Source organism: Oncorhynchus gorbuscha, linkage group LG18 (genome assembly GCF_021184085.1).
Source record: "Oncorhynchus gorbuscha isolate QuinsamMale2020 ecotype Even-year linkage group LG18, OgorEven_v1.0, whole genome shotgun sequence".
Taxonomy (NCBI): domain Eukaryota; kingdom Metazoa; phylum Chordata; class Actinopteri; order Salmoniformes; family Salmonidae; genus Oncorhynchus; species Oncorhynchus gorbuscha.
In genome coordinates, this window is record NC_060190.1 from 70246421 (window position 1) to 70263806 (window position 17386).

General features: G+C 42.6%; 2 protein-coding genes across 3 annotated transcripts; both read left to right on the plus strand.

The window, feature by feature from the left end:
- Positions 1-35: 35 nt before the first annotated feature.
- LOC124003053 (DCC-interacting protein 13-alpha-like) lies at positions 36-14204 on the plus strand. Of its 2 annotated transcripts, none has more exons than XM_046311049.1 (22): positions 36-227; positions 1509-1607; positions 5308-5367; positions 5760-5831; positions 6383-6470; positions 6750-6791; positions 6899-6957; positions 7087-7233; positions 7368-7450; positions 7617-7775; positions 8086-8274; positions 9333-9375; positions 9499-9555; positions 9768-9859; positions 10166-10351; positions 10687-10739; positions 10865-11039; positions 11160-11196; positions 11543-11689; positions 11990-12040; positions 12140-12229; positions 12449-14204. In XM_046311049.1, the coding sequence occupies exons 1-22, from the start codon at positions 174-176 to the stop codon at positions 12602-12604; spliced, it is 2139 nt and encodes a 712-aa protein (XP_046167005.1). In that variant the 5' UTR covers positions 36-173; the 3' UTR covers positions 12605-14204. The 2 variants fall into 2 exon arrangements, with proteins under 2 accessions (XP_046167005.1, XP_046167006.1); XM_046311050.1 differs by having other exon boundaries at positions 37-227; positions 10690-10739.
- Positions 14205-14605: 401 nt separating this feature from the next.
- LOC124003054 (homeobox protein ANF-1-like) lies at positions 14606-17096 on the plus strand. Its single transcript, XM_046311051.1, has 4 exons — positions 14606-15134; positions 15234-15415; positions 16399-16500; positions 16826-17096. Exons 1-4 carry the CDS (start codon positions 14996-14998, stop codon positions 16931-16933), a joined length of 531 nt encoding a protein of 176 aa, XP_046167007.1. The 5' UTR covers positions 14606-14995; the 3' UTR covers positions 16934-17096.
- Positions 17097-17386: the final 290 nt, after the last annotated feature.

Genomic DNA, 17386 nt, shown 5'->3' on the forward strand with positions numbered 1-17386 from the left:
AATTTATCCAATCATAATCGTTCTAAAGGCGGGATATCCGCATGTAGGATGATATGTGTGTGGAGGTTGATCTAAAGGGAAAACATTCAGTGGGAGTGATAGGCTAGTTATTTCATTTCTTATTGACCGATTACAGTTCATATTCGTACGAATTGAAATAGCTAGCTATAGCCATGCCTGGAATAGATAAATTACCGATCGAGGAGACATTCGAGGACAGTCCGCAGGTAATCTCAAACTATGCTCTGTAGCTCCCTGTTGTCTTTGTGGTGTGCAAAGAGCGCAGCGAATGCTAGCCAGCCATGTTAGCTCGCTCGAGCAAGCGTCAAATAAAGATCTGTCCGAAGGTGTTGGGTGGCCTCTTCAAAGTGAATATGTCTGGTCCCCAGGCAAACGAGCGAAACTGCTTCATGATATTTGGCCAGCTGTCAATGGTAGTAGCTATTTTTGCATTATCGGCCTTTGCACCACCTGATACAAGTAACTAGATAATGGGTTTCTATTGAGACAATGCCATGGCACACATCACACCCTTGTTGTTGTTGTTGATGATATTGAACACAGAAATTAGTCGGTCAAGCTACGTGACCGTCCTGGCTCCAGCTGGCTAGCTGGGTGCACCACTTCCTCCCTATCGCAGAGTTGAGTAAACACCGCTACTTCCCCAGAATCTAGAGAAGAGGTTATTGGCTAGCTGCAAACCACTGGATTTTGATGGATTGGCTGTCTGACCATAGCTAGGCCTTTTATAATTGGTATTTGGCTTGTCTATGAGAGCTGCACTTGTACAGTGAATGTTAAATGTTCTTTATACCTAGTTTTGTATTTGTTGGCATTAATGAAACCCTCTTTCAGCTACGGTATATAGCCTAGATACAGTAACCAACAAAACTGCTTGCATGTCCAGTAGTCATAAGAATCATTACTGTCTGTTGCAGAACAGGCTTGTGCAGCAGTGTCAGGGGACTGAGGCAATAGAAAATACCATTGAATTACATTCCAATCCATTCTAGTCATTCTATTTCTATGGCTGGGACTCTCTCCCTTGACAGAATGCAGCAACATATACCGGTGAGACCAGTTCCAGAGTGTTGATCACTAGCTTGCACCCACAGACATGACATGTCCCTGACCTAGTCTGAGGCGTCTGGGGCACGACATGTAGCTGTACAGTATGGCAGTGGTGGCGCCCAGCTACCCCGCCTCCTGGATAGCTACTGGGCATGCATTCTTCATTATCCTGTCCTATGCAACCTACACAGTACACACCTGATTCAGCTAAACATAATCTTGATGAAGGGTCGCTCTCCAGGAGGCCACCTCTGATGTGTGGGATAAACACAATAGTCAGATGGATTGGCTAAAGCCACAGATCTGAGACCAGATTAGCCTTGCACAATGGTGACATAAGTGTGCCATCTAAGCTTCCTCTTTCAGGTAGGCCTAACCTGACTTTTTCCTTAGATGAGTGGTTCCTTCATCTACTGTCTTTCTCTCCCTGTTGCCAGACGCGCTCCCTGCTCGGTGTGTTCGAGGAGGATGCGGCTGCAATATCCAACTACTCCCAGAAGCTCTTCCAGGCCATGAACAGAATCTACGATGCACAAGTGAGCAATGAGCCCTGGGATAAGTTCATGCCAGTTAGTGTGCAGGCTTTTTTTTAACAAGCAAGCACACTCATACAAACAGGGCTGTAACCAAGGTTTTGGTGCGGTCCTGACATTTTTGAAAGTTGAAGCTCATTTGCTGCATTTCTACCAAAATGTTTTTTAAATGCTATTTGGGGGAACAGCAAAAACAAGAAAATGTCCCCCAGCCATTATCACCTTGGCTGCTGTAGTTTCATTCACCTCAGTCCATCTACAAACACAGAGCCTATTAGCTGTACAATTGTAACGTCATACCCCAGAAAGGGGGGAAATATGAGAAAGGATTCACACTGACGCGTAGCATTGGAAACTAAAACAAAAACGTATGACCTTTTCAGAACTGTGTTGTTTGCATGTTGATTGCATGTTGTATTTTGATGTCGGCCTTTAGGGAACATAAGCCACGTGGAGATGTTCATATTGAAACGTATGGTTTTTTTCCCCCCCTAATTTGTTTGATAAGATTAGTACAGATTTTCTCAGGGGACCCCACATGGGGCTCTGTTCCTCTGCTCCGTCCCTTCTGCATGCATTGCAGTCTGCTTCACTACTGGGCCCTGCATCACTGTCTGTCTCGGTAGCCTATTCTCTGTAGAGCAATGTTATTATGACAACTTAGTAGCGTATTTTTTGCTCCTGCTGAGAGAGGCTCTGTTTAACATTCGCTTTGGCTTCTTCATTCTTCTAGCTGGCTAAGGAATACTAGCCAGAGCCCTTCAACATTATTGCAATATGTCTCTGCTGGCAGCTAGCCACCTGACTCACTGACATATTTATAAGCGACTATTTACCAGTTGTGCACTCATTCTCTGAGAGTTGGTTTTTGGTTGTTTTGGGGATGTCTGTAAACAGTATTAATCGCAGGATGGTTTTAAAACTGCCTTTTGTCCCGTATCTCGCAAGCATACTATCAGCAACGTCTCAAGTTGCCTAATTGAGCCGAATGTGAGGCGGGGAGTTCATATCACGTCTCAGGCCCCTGGCCTGTGCTGCGAAAGGGTAGTTAATGTGCTGCCAAAAAGGCAAATCCGGGAGTCAAATCCAGGAGTCGTTGGCGAACATAATGAATAAACCCCTGTTCATGATTCTACTCGTTGGCAAAGAGGCAGGCACAAATGGAACACAGTCAGATCAATAATATAAACATTCTTAGCCTTTGAACAATGCTGGGAGCAATATTAAGATGTAGACCCATAATTGATTTTCTTTGTCTGTACAAAATACCATGCATTCAGAAAGTATTCATGTCCTTTGACTTATTCCACATTTTATTGTGTTACAGCCTGAATTCAAAATTGATTTTTTTTTTAAACTATTTTTTCTTACCCATCTACGTAAAAGATCCCATAATGACAAAGTGAAAATATGTTTTTAGAAATGTTTGCAAATGTATTGAAAATTAAATACATATCTAATTTACATACGTTTTCACACCCTGAGTGTACATGTTAGAATCACCTTTGGCAGCAATTACAACTTCGATTCTGTCTGAGTCTTCCAGCTCTGTCATATTGGTTGTTGATCATTGTTTGACAGCCATTTTCAAGTCTTGCCTTAGGTTTTCAAGTAGATTTAAGTCAAAACTGTAACTAGGCCAATCAGGATCATTCAATGTCGTTTTGGTAAGTAACTCCGGTGTCTATTTGGCCTTGTGTTTTAGGTTATTGTCCTGCTGAAAGAGGAATTTGTCTCCCTGTGTCTGTTGGAAAGCAGACTGAACCAGGTTTTCCTGAAGCATTTTGCCTGTGCTTAGCTCTATTCAGTTTATTTTCATTTAAAAAAACTCCTTAGTCCTTGGCAAAGATGAGCATACATACCCATGACATACAGAGTGGTACTCGGGGATGTGTTGTGTTGGATTTGCCCCAAACATAGCACTTTGTAGGACAGTTCATTTCTTTGCAACATTTTTTGCGGTGTTACTTTAGTGCCTTATTGCAAACAGGATGCATGTTTTGAAATATTTGTATTCTGATAGGCTTCCTTCTTTTCACTCTGTCATTTAGGTTAGTATTGTGGAGTAACTACAGTGTTGTTGATCCATCCTCAGTTTTCACCTATCACAGCAAATGAACTCTAACTGTTTAATGTCGCCATTGGCCTCATGGTGAAATCGTTGTAGTGACTGTGTGTATTGATACGCCATCCAAAGTGTAATTCAAAACCTGGACTTTGTGGTTGATTCTGTGTTTGACAGGCTATAACTCAACAAAATGTGGAGAAAGACAAGGGGTGTGAATACTTTCTGAAGACACTGTATATATATATATATATATATATATATATATACATACACATACACATACATATATACATACACATACACATACACATACACATACACATACACATACACATACACATAGTCCGTGGAGTTCTGAGACAGGATTGTGTCGAGGCACAGATCTGGGGAAGGGTACAAAAAAATTCTGCAGTATTGAAGATCCCCAAGAATGCAGGGGTCTTCATCATTCTTAAATGAAATAAGTTTGGAACCACCAAGACTCTTCCTAGAGCTGACCGCTCAGCCAAACTGAGCAATCGTGGGAGAAGGGCTTTGGTCAGGGTGGTGACCAAGAACCCGATGGTCACTCTGACAGAGCTCCAGAGTTCCTCTGTGGAGATCGCTCCAGAAGGACAACCATCTCTGCAGCACTCCACCAATCAGGCCTTTATGGTGGAGTGGCCAGACGGAAGCCACTCCTAAGTAAAAGGCCCATGACAGTTTGCTTTAGGTGTTTTAAAGGACTCTCAGACCATGAGAGACAAGATTATCTGGTCTGATGAAACCAAGATTGAACTCTTTGGCCTGAGTACCTAGCGTCATGTCTGGAGGAAACCTGGCACCATCCGTACGGTGAAGTATGGTGGTGGCAGCATCATGCTGTGGGCATTGTTTTCAGTGGCTGGGAGACTAGTTAGGATCGAGGGAAAGTTGAACGGAGCAAAGTACAGAGAGATCCTTGATGAAATCCTGCTCCGAGCGCTCAGGACCTCAGACTGGTGCAAAGGTTCACCTTCCAACAGGTCGACGACCCTAAGCACACAGCCAAGACAATGCAGGAGTGGCTTCGGGACAAGTCTCTGAATGTCTTTGAGTGGCCCTACCAGGGACCAGACTTGAACCTGATCTAACTTCTCTGGCGAGACATGAAAATAGCTGTGCAGCGACGCTCTCCATCCAACCTGCCAGAGCTGGAGAGGATCTGCAGAGAAGAATGGGAGAAACTCCCCAAATACAGTTGTACCAAGCTGGTAGCGTCATACCCAAGAAGACTCGAGGCTGTAATCGCTGCCAAAGGTGCTTCAACAAAGTACTGAGTAAATGGTCTGAATACTTATGTAAATGTGGTATTTCAGTTATTTTTAATACATTTGGGGGGAGAACTGTTTGCTTTGTTATGGGGTATTGTGCGTAGATTGATGAGGATAAATAAATCAATTTTAGAACAAGACTGTAACGTAACAAAATGTGGAAAAAGTCAAGGGATCTGAAATACTTTCCGAATGGACTGTATTTGTACTACTCAAAGAAAATTACAAATGAGAGACATTTTCCAGACCTCATATGCAGTTAAGGCCAAGCAGACAAACGCACACTAAGTAGTTGCTCCTATAGTCGATTAGGTAAAACTACATTGGCTTTTATCCTTTTCAGAACGAGTTGAGTGCTGCCACCCATCTCACCTCCAAACTTCTGAAGGAGTATGAGAAACAGGTATGTTCTTACAATGTCAACATGTTGTATGCATGATAGAGGTATTGGTGGTGATGGATTTCCCTTTGAGCTGTCTGTTGTTTTCTATGGCACGTTAATGCACTACTAGGACCAGGTGAAACATAAAAACACCTTGTCAATTATGGTATTATCATTAGGGCCCAGAGATTTGTTTTATAACGTGACCTGACCAGGCCAGAAACTAGGGCCTAGTCAATTTTCTTCCAGTCAGGAAATGCTTGCATTTCTTTTTCTCATGCATCTTCTAAGAAACCCGTTTGTTTAAAACATTAGTTGAATGCTCTGATTGTAGGTCCCTCTGGATAAGAGCGTCTGTCAAACGACTAAAATATAAATGGAAAATGCATTCGGACTTTGGCCTGTCTTTGCAGCGCTTCCCTCTTTGCAGCGACGATGAGGTCATGAGCTCCACACTGCAGCATTTTGCCAAAGTCATAGACGAGGTGAGAACTGCTGCTCTGCCCTCCTCCTCCTCCTCACTGTGGCTCGCTTAGGATTACATTGTCTTAACCTTTACCTTCTTTAATTACACTAATAAACACTCTCTCACACTGCACTTTAACTTCTTCCTTCCTTCTTTCTGTCCATCTTAACCTCTTCTATCTCCCTGTCTTAACCTTGGGGCGGCAGGGTAGCCTAGTGGTTAGAGCGTTGGACTAGTAACCGGAAGGTTGCATGTTCAAATCCCCGAGTTGACAAGGTACAAATCTGTCATTCTGCCCCTGAACAGGCAGTTAACCCACTGTTCCTAAAATAAGAATTTGTTCTTAACTGACTTGCCTAGTTGAATAAAGGTTTAAAAAATGTGTTTTAAACTCTCCGATCCTTCACTCTTACATACTCTTTCAATCTTAATTTAAACCCCTCCCTTCCTTCATTCTGTATTTACCTCTCTCGTCCTTCTTGCTAGGCTCCCCCACCTCTCCTCTGTGATGAGAGAGACATTTCCCTGAGGAGATTCCATAATGTAACTGGCCTTTCTTCACTCCCACAGTTGAGTTCCTGTCATGCAGTCCTCTCCACTCAGCTGGCTGACGCCATGATGTTCCCTATCACCCAGTTTAAGGAGAGGGACTTAAGAGGTAGGACTCTAAATTCCATACCCTTTTTTGTACTGTTTTTATAGAGATAAATACAGTTATGAGAGCTGGAGACCGATCACAGGGATGTCAAGGGCATAGAATGACATATAAAATCCTATTAACTTAGATTTATTTAATAGGATTTTATAGGAGTCTGAAGGTGGCTGTGCTGCACTATCGCTAGCCTAGACCAACGTCTGCCACGTTGTAAAGTTGACTAGTGGCAGAATGTGAACAGATAGTTGAAATGGATGTTAGCCATCTTTCTCTCCCCTACAGAGATACTGACTCTGAAGGAAGTGTTCCAGATTGCCAGTGATGGTGAGTGTGAACTACTCAGTAAAACAAATTATTGTTGTGACATGGTATGATTTCATGAGCCCATGTTGTAATTGTAATAACCACTCATGACATGTTTCTGTCTACAGATCATGACATGGCCATCAACCGATACAGCCGTCTCTCTAAAAGGAGGGACAACGAGAAGGTACAGGGTTTGTTTTTGGGAGCATAATATTATTTTTGGAGAAGTTCATTATTATAAGATTACCTTGTTGTAACAATAACTGTCTCACCAAATTAAACCTGACATTTTGTGTGCGTGTCTTCTCTCCAGGTGAAGGGCGAGGTGATGGAGGATGTGTATACCTCCAGGAAGAAGCAGCACCAGACCATGATGCACTACTTCACAGCCCTCAACACTCTGCAGTACAAGAAGAAGATTGCCATTCTGGAGCCGCTGCTGGGGTATATGCAGGCACAGGTACTGTACAACAACCTTACTTCCTCCTCCCTTCCGTCTCTCTCTCCCTTACACCTTCTTTCTCTCCTCTCTCTCTCTGTCTCTTTATCTCTCTGTCTCCAGTATATGTTCTGATCAGCATGTCTATCTCTCAGATCAGCTTTTTCAAGCTGGGATCAGAGAACCTCACCCAGCAGTGGGAAGATTTCCTCACCAACATAGGAACCAGCGTTCAGAAGTAAGCTTCAACCTGAATCTCCTAGACCCTAGGAATTTGTAGAGATCTGAGAAGATTGGATAGTTGTAAGCAATGGTGGTAGCTCCATATTGCTGTTAGGCCAAATGGAATTATTGCCATATTGCATGCAGTGTGTTTAAGGCTGGGCGTGTGTGGTTGTGTCCAGTGTCCGCAGGGAGATGGATGGTGAGGTAGATGTAATGCAACAGACCATCCAGGACTTGGAGCAGGCCAGTGACCTCCTCTACATGCCAGACCCCGACCCTAGCCAGGTTCCTGTCAACCGCAACCTCACACGCAAGGCCGGCTACCTCTACAGACGAAAGTACGACAGCACTGTCCCACACCAGACACACACACAAGCCTGGCAATGGCTACCTCAACAAATGTATACATTCAAATCAATCCACTCAAGTTAGTCCATATCAAGCTACGATAAGACAGCAGTTTTGTCTCTGGCCACAGCTTATTGAAGATGTTCATAACGCTTGCTTGATTTAAAGAAAATATATATATATATTGGTCCTATTAATTTGTAGTGTAAAACGTTGATGTTAGTTTGGGCCCAAAAGGCAGTCACCTGCACCAGAACCCGTTTTAACCATGCTTTTTCTCTTCTGAATGTGTCCGCCTAGTAAAACAGGCCTAGTGTCTTCCTCCTGGGAGCGGCAGTACTTCTTCACCCAGGGAGGGAACCTGATGGGCCAGGCACGAGGGCATGTAGCTGGGGGTCTGGTCATGGACATCGATAATTGCTCTGTCATGGCCGTGGACTGTGAAGACCGACGCTTCTGCTTCCAGATCACATCCTTTGACGGCAAGAAGTAAATGACTACATATTTAAGGCTTTATAAACCAGTAATACCAGCTTATGAAGAAGAACGGCGCCGGCGGGGATGGCTGCCGTTTTGTTCCTAACCAATTGTGCTATTTTGTGTTTTTTCCGAATTTGTAACTTATTTTGTACGTAATGTTTCTGTCTCTTATGACCGAAAATAGCCAAACACGCCCCCATTCACATCGAAAGTTTCAAGTTCCTTGGTGTCCACATCACCAACACACTATCATGGTCCAAACACACCAAGAACGTTGTGAAGAGGGCACGACAACACCTTTTCCTGAGACCTCATTTTTGGCATGGGTCCCCAGATCCTCAAAGTTCTACAGCTGCACCATCGAGAGCATCCTGACCGGTTGCATCACTGCCTGGTACGGCAACTGCTCGGCATCTGACCGCAAAGCAATACAGAGGGTAGTATGTACGGCCGAGTACCTCGCTGGGGCCAAGCTTCCTGCCATCCAGGACCTATATACTTGGCGGTGTCAGAGGAAGACTCAAAATATGGTCAAAGACTCCAGTCACCCAAGTCTTATACAGTTCTCTCTGCTACTGCACGGCAAGCGGTACCAGAGCACCAAGTTTAGGTCCAGAAGGCTCCTTAACAGACTCTACCTCCAAGCCATAAGACTACTGAACAATTAATCAAATGGCCACCGAACTATATACGTTGACCCCCCTCCCCCATTTGTTTTGTTCACTGCTGCTACTCACTGTTTTATCTAAGCATAGTCACTTTACCCCTATCTACATGTATATATTATCTCAGCTAATGTGTACCCCCGCACATTGACCCGGTATCACCTGTATATAGCCTCACTATTGTTATTTTGTTAACTTTTTTTTGTATTCCTTTAGTTTATTTAGTAAATATTTTCTTAACTGCATTGTTGGTTAAGGGCTTGTAAGTAAGCATTTAATGTTTTGGTCTACACCTGTTTGTATTCGGGGCATGTGACAAATATATTTTGATTTGATTATGAACCTTTAGAGCTTAGTAACTATTTTCACTGAAGTTACTGAGGTGCTTTGTCTTTGTTTCAGGGTGGTCATATTGCAGGCAGATAGCAGAAAGGACTGTGAAGAGGTGACACTACAGTTTTAAGCATAATGTATTGTACATCTTATTTTTGTATTGTATAAATACAGCACAGACATGGAATTCGTGCATCTCTTAATAACGCTGTCCTGTGCTTCTCTCCTCCTTCAGTGGATTGCAACTATAAACAACATCTCAAAGAGGATATATCTGAGTGAGAACCCAGAGGTGAGTAGCCGGCAATCACTGGAAAACCCTACTCTTACATCATCATCATTCAATCTGTCATCTATAATTAGAGCTGTGAGCCCTATGGTGTGACATTCCCCCAGACAATGCTGGATGTCTGTGATGTGAGTCTCATCTCCCACCTCCCTTTGTTACCGAGCTGTTGTCAAGCACATTTCCTCATTGCTGAAATGCCCTCTTTCTTTTGGCAGGAAATTGCAGCCAGAGTGAACCAATCAGCTCTTGAGGCTGTGACACCGTCTCCCTCCTTCCAGCAGAGGCATGAGAGTATGCGGCCGACCACGTGCGTTTCTGAATCATAGAGACTTCATTATTATTAGAGGCAGGAGTTTTTCCTGACCATGGAACACTCTGAGCCTTGGTAGTGTATAGCCGATAACTACTCTAGCCTATAAAGTGGTTACATAATCAAGACTAACCAAGGTAAACCCTACTGTAGTAAGTTAAATTAAGACAAACCCTGCTCTAGTTAGAGGTGTCATGATATTGCGTTCTGTCCAACTCTCTAACATCCATCTCTCTCTAACCTCTCTGACCTCCATCACTCTCTGACCTCCATCTCTCTCTGACGTCCGTCTCTCCTGTATAGACAAGGGCGGTCCCGGGCAGCGCGGACCAGCAGTGTGAGCTCAGTGGGCTCTGAGACGGCCTCACCGGCCCTCTCTGTCCTCTCATTGGACGCCCTGGTGGCTCCTGACACGCCCATCCAGTTTGACATCATCTCTCCAGTCAGCGAGGAGTACGCAGGCCAGGCCAAGGCTGCGGGACAGGGCAGGTTGGTACTAACTAACCAGGGGTTCCCAAACGGTGTACAGGCAGGACGAGCACCTGGTATATGTTCAAGCTTGGGGCGAAACTTTGGTTTTAGAAGTGGGGGGAGATTAGTTATTTATTTTAATTATACAGTTGGATAAACACTCCAAACAGCATTCCCAAACCGCTCGGAGGCGTCCGCATGGTCCTAAAGCACCCCGTTGCCTTGTTTCATATCACATTCCAATAATAAAAATGCAATTGCAGAAAGTTGCGCCCCTGATTCAATCTATTTTGAAGTGAAAACAGTCATATTAATTCATATTTTTGTGTTTCTTTTCTCCCCGTTTCTGAAAGAAGGACCAACCCGTTTGGTGAATCAGGAGACACTCCACCTGAGGAGAGTGAAGGTAGTGTCTCTGTCTGCCTATCTGTCTGTGTCAGGTCTGTCTTGCTGTGTGTCTGTGCGCATGCCATTGTCTGTCTGTGTGTCACCCCCCCCTCTCTCTCTCTGTCTGTCTGTGTGTCCATCCAGACTCCATCCTGCACCAGCTGTTCATTGTGCGTTTCCTGGGTTCTATGGAGGTGAAGAATGCAGACAACTCTGACGTCATCTATGAGACCATGAGACAGATCCTAGCAGCCAGGGCCATACATAACATCTTCAGGATGACCGAGTCTCACCTGCTGGTCACCTGCGACTGCCTCAAGTGAGACATATGCTCTTTGAGTAATGTGCATGCGTTTTTGTTTTTATAAATGTGTGACATAATTAAAAGCATGCTCTTAGTCAATAGATTTGCCTGTGTGTGATGTTTTGTGGTTTACAGGCTCATCGATCCTCAGACACAAGTCACACGGCTGAGGGTAGGTCCTCCAACTCACACTACCTCCACTAGAACATGTTTCTGTTTGTCATTCTATTCACTGATAGTCAAGTATATCATTTCCTCAGTAGCATTACTGGTAGGTGAAATCAATCATCACTGACACACCACTTGTCTAGAGGCTATTGACCTATCATCACTGACACACCACTTGTCTAGAGGCTATTGACCTATCATCACTGACACACCACTTGTCTAGAGGCTATTGACCTATCATCACTGACACACCACTTGTCTAGAGGCTATTGACCTATCATCACTGACACAACACCTGTCTATACTGAACATTAGACATGACTTCTTGTTTTAATTCTCCCCTCCCCAAGTTCCCTCTTTCCAGTGTGGTGGTGTGTTCGTCCCACCAGGAGAACAAGCGTCTGTTTGGATTCGTCCTGCAGACTGCAGAAGGCAGGGTGGACGGACGACCTGTCACCGTCTGCTATATCTTTGAGTCCAACAATGATGGGGAGAAGGTATGTTCTGCTCTGCTGTGTAGCCTTTGTTCTAACATGTGTTGGTAGGGCCAGTAGTTACATGATATAACTAGGGCCTGGAGTTTTTCCTTGTCAGCCAACACATGCAAATGTGTTTTCATGGTTTGGAACAAGTCCTGACTCTAGGAATAAGCATATTGTGTCTGTATAGTGATGGCACTCAGTTAAAACGGTTTATAGTTTTCATGTTGTGACAAAAGGAAGACATTTGCATGTGTCTACTGTTCCCTCTGTTAGTTTATTTTATATCTCTGATTGCATGTTGTGTTCTCCTTTCAGATATGTGACAGTGTTGGGCTGGCCAAACAGATCGCTTTCCACTCAGAGATGGTAAGACATGTGAGACTCTCTGTTTTAGTGGAATTAATTTGTTAAGATGAATCTTAGCTACTCATGTGGGACCTTGACAATTTTTATTTGCTGATTTAGGATCGCAAAGCTACAGAGAAGAAGGAGGAGCAGGACAAGGCCAAGGAGAAACAGCAGGAGGAGCTGAGTAAACAGAAACAGATTGAAAAGGTAGCGTCAGTGTCCCAGCAAATCAATACATTGCCGTACCAAAAGGATTGACAATATAGTACTTATCCTATTCTTGTTGACTTGTAGATCAATGCCGATCTTGATCAGTGTTTGGTCTATAATCATAACTGTATTACCCTTCTGTGTTCACTCATGTTACAGTAAACTGAATGATTCATTGATTAATTGATGAGTCAATGAATTTGAATGAACCCACAGGACCTGGAGGAACAGAGCCGTTTAATCGCAGCCTCCAGTCGCCCCACCCCCCCTGCTCCTAGCGCTGATGGGCAGTTCCTGGTGCTGAGCAAAAGCCAATCAGAGGACAGTGATGCAGGACCGGAGGGGCGGGAGAAGGGAGAGTCTGATGCCTAAGAGAATGGAAGGGAAAGAGCATTCATCAGATACTACTTTGGACCATCAAACTACCGGAAATTGATCATCTTCAATGGAAGGAGACGACATGAGAAGACTTTGAGCAATTGTTTGTGTGATTTTTGGTCCATAGGGCAGGCACAATTGGCCCAGCGTCTTCCGGATTAGGGTTTGGCCGGGGTAGGCCGTTACTGTAAATAAGAATTTTTCTTAATTGACTTGCCTAGTTAAATAAATGTTAAAAAGTCACCTATGTTGAGCCAATGTTCTTTTCTGAACAGACAACTGAACAAGCTTGGCGAGGTCTTACTACCAAGTACTATCCGGTGAAAATGCAGTTAGAGCAGGAGTTGGTTCCTTGGCTCCTCAACCCTGGGCCTTGGCTTAGCCTCTATGGGATTTTCTCTGGCTCCTACATTGTTTTACAGAGGAGTTGGACTGCAAATAAACTTTATAACATTAAACAAAGATGGATTAAGACCCCACTAAACTAACAAAAGAAGAGGAGAAATAAATGTGTGTGAATGACTGAACACTCAAAGAATCCTTCCGGATCTTTCTCATCCTCCATATGTAAATCATGTATATTATACTGGTACTTGTATTCAGAGGAAATGTAGAAGGAGATGATTTAATGCTTTTATTTCATTTTTAATAATCAGGGTGACTGAATACCATAGCATACCAGAAAACATCGAGATTATAGAGTGTATTAATTTGTTGGGGAAGGAAGACCTTGCACATGTTAATACTGTAAAGACATAAACAAGTATTTTATCATGTAAACCATTTACATGTTGTCTTCCATTCAGCTAACACGCTTTGGATCCTATCATTCAAGATACCTAATTGCCACGCTTTTATTCTTCTATAATTAATATTTACCCTTTCAATTAACCGTTTGAGTGTGTTTGGTTTCAAGAAGAGAATTTAGATCTCTAATCATTTAACCCCAAAACACCAATAATGGTTTCTCGTTCAATGGATCAGACTACTTGCCATACCTCAACAGACCTTGTGCCTGAGGTGTAATGTATTCAGCTCATTGGTTGGAACAAAGAACAACACTATAATACAAAGTGCTAAATCAGGGCATTGCCTCTTAAAATAAAAAATGGGATCTATGAACTGTTTGTTTTTCCCAATTATGTGTGTTAATCGATCTTATGTTTTGAAATGGTTTTTGTTTTTCTCAGATTTCTGTACAAAGAAATGCACTACATACAGTATGTATGCTATGCTGTTTGTCTAAAATGTTCCTCAACCTTAACCCATTGCTATGTACGTTTGTGTTGAGCTCTGACTAAGTTTATCACCTATCAACTCATAGTGAACACATGTTGCAGTGACATGATGCAGGGAAAACTATCATATCAACAAAGTGGAATTGATTTGACACATTACTGATAATGAAAGTCTACTTTTATCATTTTGGGGGGGGGATGTTTAAAGGAGTAGTTAGGAACTGTTAGATGTTAATAGGGGGGACTGCACTTTTATTATTGATGCAGGGGGAAATAGGATCATGTTTACTCTATACTTCAGTAATTACTGTTGCAGTCTTAAATAGCTTTTCAACAATAAAGGTACACTAATTCAAGGCGGTCTTATTTTAGCACTCCTAGGTTGTGTGTGTGTGTCGAGACTAAAGGGTGACTGTAAAAACAAGCATATTATTTCGTACAATAGCAGACTACTTTTATAGTCTGAACAAAAGTATTGGGCGCGCCCGTGCGCATTGAGGACGTCCCGTGGGTCCGAATCCTATCCATTCCATTCAGGGAGAAAAGTAAACAAGTGTGCTATTCGTTTAAAACTCCCGCTGTTCTGTTTGCAAAAGCGAGCCCTAATCTGCTCTTAATCGGTCGAATCGAGGAAGAACAATGATTACACGCGGATTTCCAGCAACATGTCAACCTGGTGCTGTGACGGCTTTTGTTTGGCCCCAACATAATTCACTGTCCTATATGCATCACAACGGCAGGAAGAGGGAACATTCATCAGGATTAAACCTGATAGTATTGGATGATTGTTATTCGTTTATATTTCCATGGCAAACATTTACAAAATGGTTACTTGACTGGCCCCGCATAATGACAATATAGGCTAAAAGTGGGAATGGGTTTGATTTTCAACCTTGCTAGTTTTAATGAAAAGAATGGCACTGGTGTTTCGTTAAAGTGAGACAATTAGAAACGGAATCACTTGCCTAAAGAGATAATACCTTTATGCCTTGGTCTGTTTGCAACCCCCAAAATCCGAATAGGGGTCTCCAATTCATATGCTAAATTTTAAGAACCTCCGGTTTTATTTAGTGACGTATATAAATCCCAGAATCGTTAAAAATCGTAACCTGAGCGGACAGCTTCCAGAAGATAGTTGGTTGACACTATGGCTATATCTACAGTTAGTTGCCAGATCAGGCAGGTTGACGCACGGCCAGTTTTCACCATAGACAGAATTATTGGGTCGGATTTGGACAGGCAAGAACTACGCAATGTGTCCCTGAAGCTGTATCGACCATGGACAGGTCAAATATTATTTATTTACATTGTAGCCATGATTTCGTTGTAGACTAAACCTGCTGTCATTGTCTGTTGAGTTATATTGGGTTCTGTCTGGATTTCAGAGTTGGAAACAACCAAACAGAGAAGTCACATTACAGTAAAAGGATCATTGAAGTCTTCGTCGGAGATTAAGAGAGAAGAAGAGGAACATAAACTCAACTGTAAACACTTTACAGAGTCCCACAGGAGAACATTGAATTGGTACATCGGGCGCAGGCCGCGGACGGCATTCAGTAATGCACAGGTAAAAATACACTTTTAGGCACATGTTTCATGACACTTTGTTACAAAGCGATTTTCGTAACAGGTTAGGAGAGCATTTTCGCTAAAGGCTTCCGCATGCTTCGGTTTGGCTGGCTCCTAGCACACTCCCTTAAAATACCACTGAAAAACGAGAAAAAGCGGCAATAGTGCTGTTTGTCCATCTTGAGACGCTGTAGCCAGTATACACTTCCTCCAAATCCTAAAAATGAATCGAGTTAATAAGATCATTCGAGAACTCTGTCATACATTTTTGACAGTTTTTGCCGAAGAGATCTTAGTCGCACAATTTTACATCAAACTAGTGAAAAAAATGTGCATGAAAACAAGTCGTCTAACATTGAATGACAACAAACACTTAATTGGAGAATCCCTACTGTTGACCAATGACCGACGAAAGAGCATAGACTTCGGTTCTGAACTTCGGCTTGCCCGGAGAATAAAAACCTCGACGAAGACCAAAATCCCTTCCTAATATATGCACGATCTATTCTGAACATTTTCGAATGGCAAGCATGCAGACAGACGCTTTAACCCTAACTCGTTTCCCTAACGTTAACATCAGTCTCCTAACATCCGACGTTAATTATCCTAACCTGCTGGGTAAGTTCAGCTAATACCTTCTATAAAAATCTCACTTCTGTGTGGAAGTGGTGTGAAAAGAGTGTTTCTCTAAATTTGACACACAACTGTGCCCAGTGGCATATAGGTTCCATGTGTAGTGAGTGACATAACATTCCACGAACAAAATATTGATTGATAGAGATATTATAAATCAATATTTAAATAGCATTTCTGATTTACATCTCATTGACATATCCTGTAGGCCTATGTTTTCACTTTTTTTGGGCGGGGGGGCGGGGCTGTGATAGTTACTGTTATTCACTTTGTGACAGATGTTTTTGTGAAAATAACAAAAATACAATTTGATTGTATGATTGATATATCTTCTTGGGCTCCGTGCAGATTGAGGTCCTGGAGAGTGTGTTCCTCATCAACTCCTACCCGGGTATTGGCATCAGAGAAGAATTGGCACAGAGACTGCAACTGGAGGAGGACAGAATACAGGTAGGCATTATAAACTAGTAACACTTAAGGTTGTTCTTATACATGTGTAGTTGCACTGTAATTGATGTTGAATAGTTATTAAGTAGCACATTACTTATTGCGTTGTAATAGAATACAGAAGTGAAATAGGGACTGTTATTTATTCATCTGAACTCAACTATGCAATTACGGAATTATAAAGTAACAACATGCTAATAAAATGTGTTAGCAGAGTAATTACTGGATAGTCTTATACAAAAACATTGTTTTAGTTGATACATTTAAGGTAAACTATTTACACCACAAAGGTTGTTCTAAAGGGCTCTATATGCACTGTTCTCCACAGATTTGGTTCCAGAACCGCAGGGCCAAGCTGAAACGTTCTCACAGAGAGTCACAGTTCCTCATGGTGAAAAAAGCCTTTGCAGATCTTAAGGACAAAGAAGAGGATTAATGCTAAAACAAGGACACAAAAAGATTTACAGTACTTTTATTCCAGGGATCTCTCTCTCACTCTCTCTCTCTGGTATATGTCTAATATATTATATTGTGTAAATGTCAATTTGTCGAGGGTATGTACACATTTTAATAAACAGATCAGATCATTGACAAACAAAAAGGCCTACCTTTGCAAGTGGTTCATTTGCGTTCATGTTCTTTTCACCATCTGGCAGCAATTCTTTTCCCCAAAAATATAATTATCATGGTAAGAAATATCTGGTCATTAATTTAGTTTGCAGTGGGTGTTGTGTTGCCTATGAACACCCTAAGTGTTCATCCCAAATGGCACCCTGTTCCCTATATCCCTCAAATGCAACTCTGGACCTCGAAGCCAGTTCCACTGCTTTTCCATTTTTTCCCCTTCTAATCATGGACTGATTTAATTGCACCCAGGTGGGTGCAATTA

Bases quoted from the DNA above. Each gene is read 5' to 3' on its own strand.
- LOC124003053 (XM_046311049.1), top strand. From the start codon at position 174: ATGCCTGGAATAGATAAATTACCGATCGAGGAGACATTCGAGGACAGT. The intron at 9,860-10,165 runs GTGCGTTTCTGA...TCTCCTGTATAG, and splicing joins GAGAGTATGCGGCCGACCAC to ACAAGGGCGGTCCCGGGCAG. The intron at 10,740-10,864 runs GTAGTGTCTCTG...GTGTCCATCCAG, and splicing joins TCCACCTGAGGAGAGTGAAG to ACTCCATCCTGCACCAGCTG.
- LOC124003054 (XM_046311051.1), top strand. From the start codon at position 14,996: ATGGCTATATCTACAGTTAGTTGCCAGATCAGGCAGGTTGACGCACGG. The intron at 15,416-16,398 runs GTAAAAATACAC...GGCTCCGTGCAG, and splicing joins CGGCATTCAGTAATGCACAG to ATTGAGGTCCTGGAGAGTGT. The intron at 16,501-16,825 runs GTAGGCATTATA...TGTTCTCCACAG, and splicing joins TGGAGGAGGACAGAATACAG to ATTTGGTTCCAGAACCGCAG.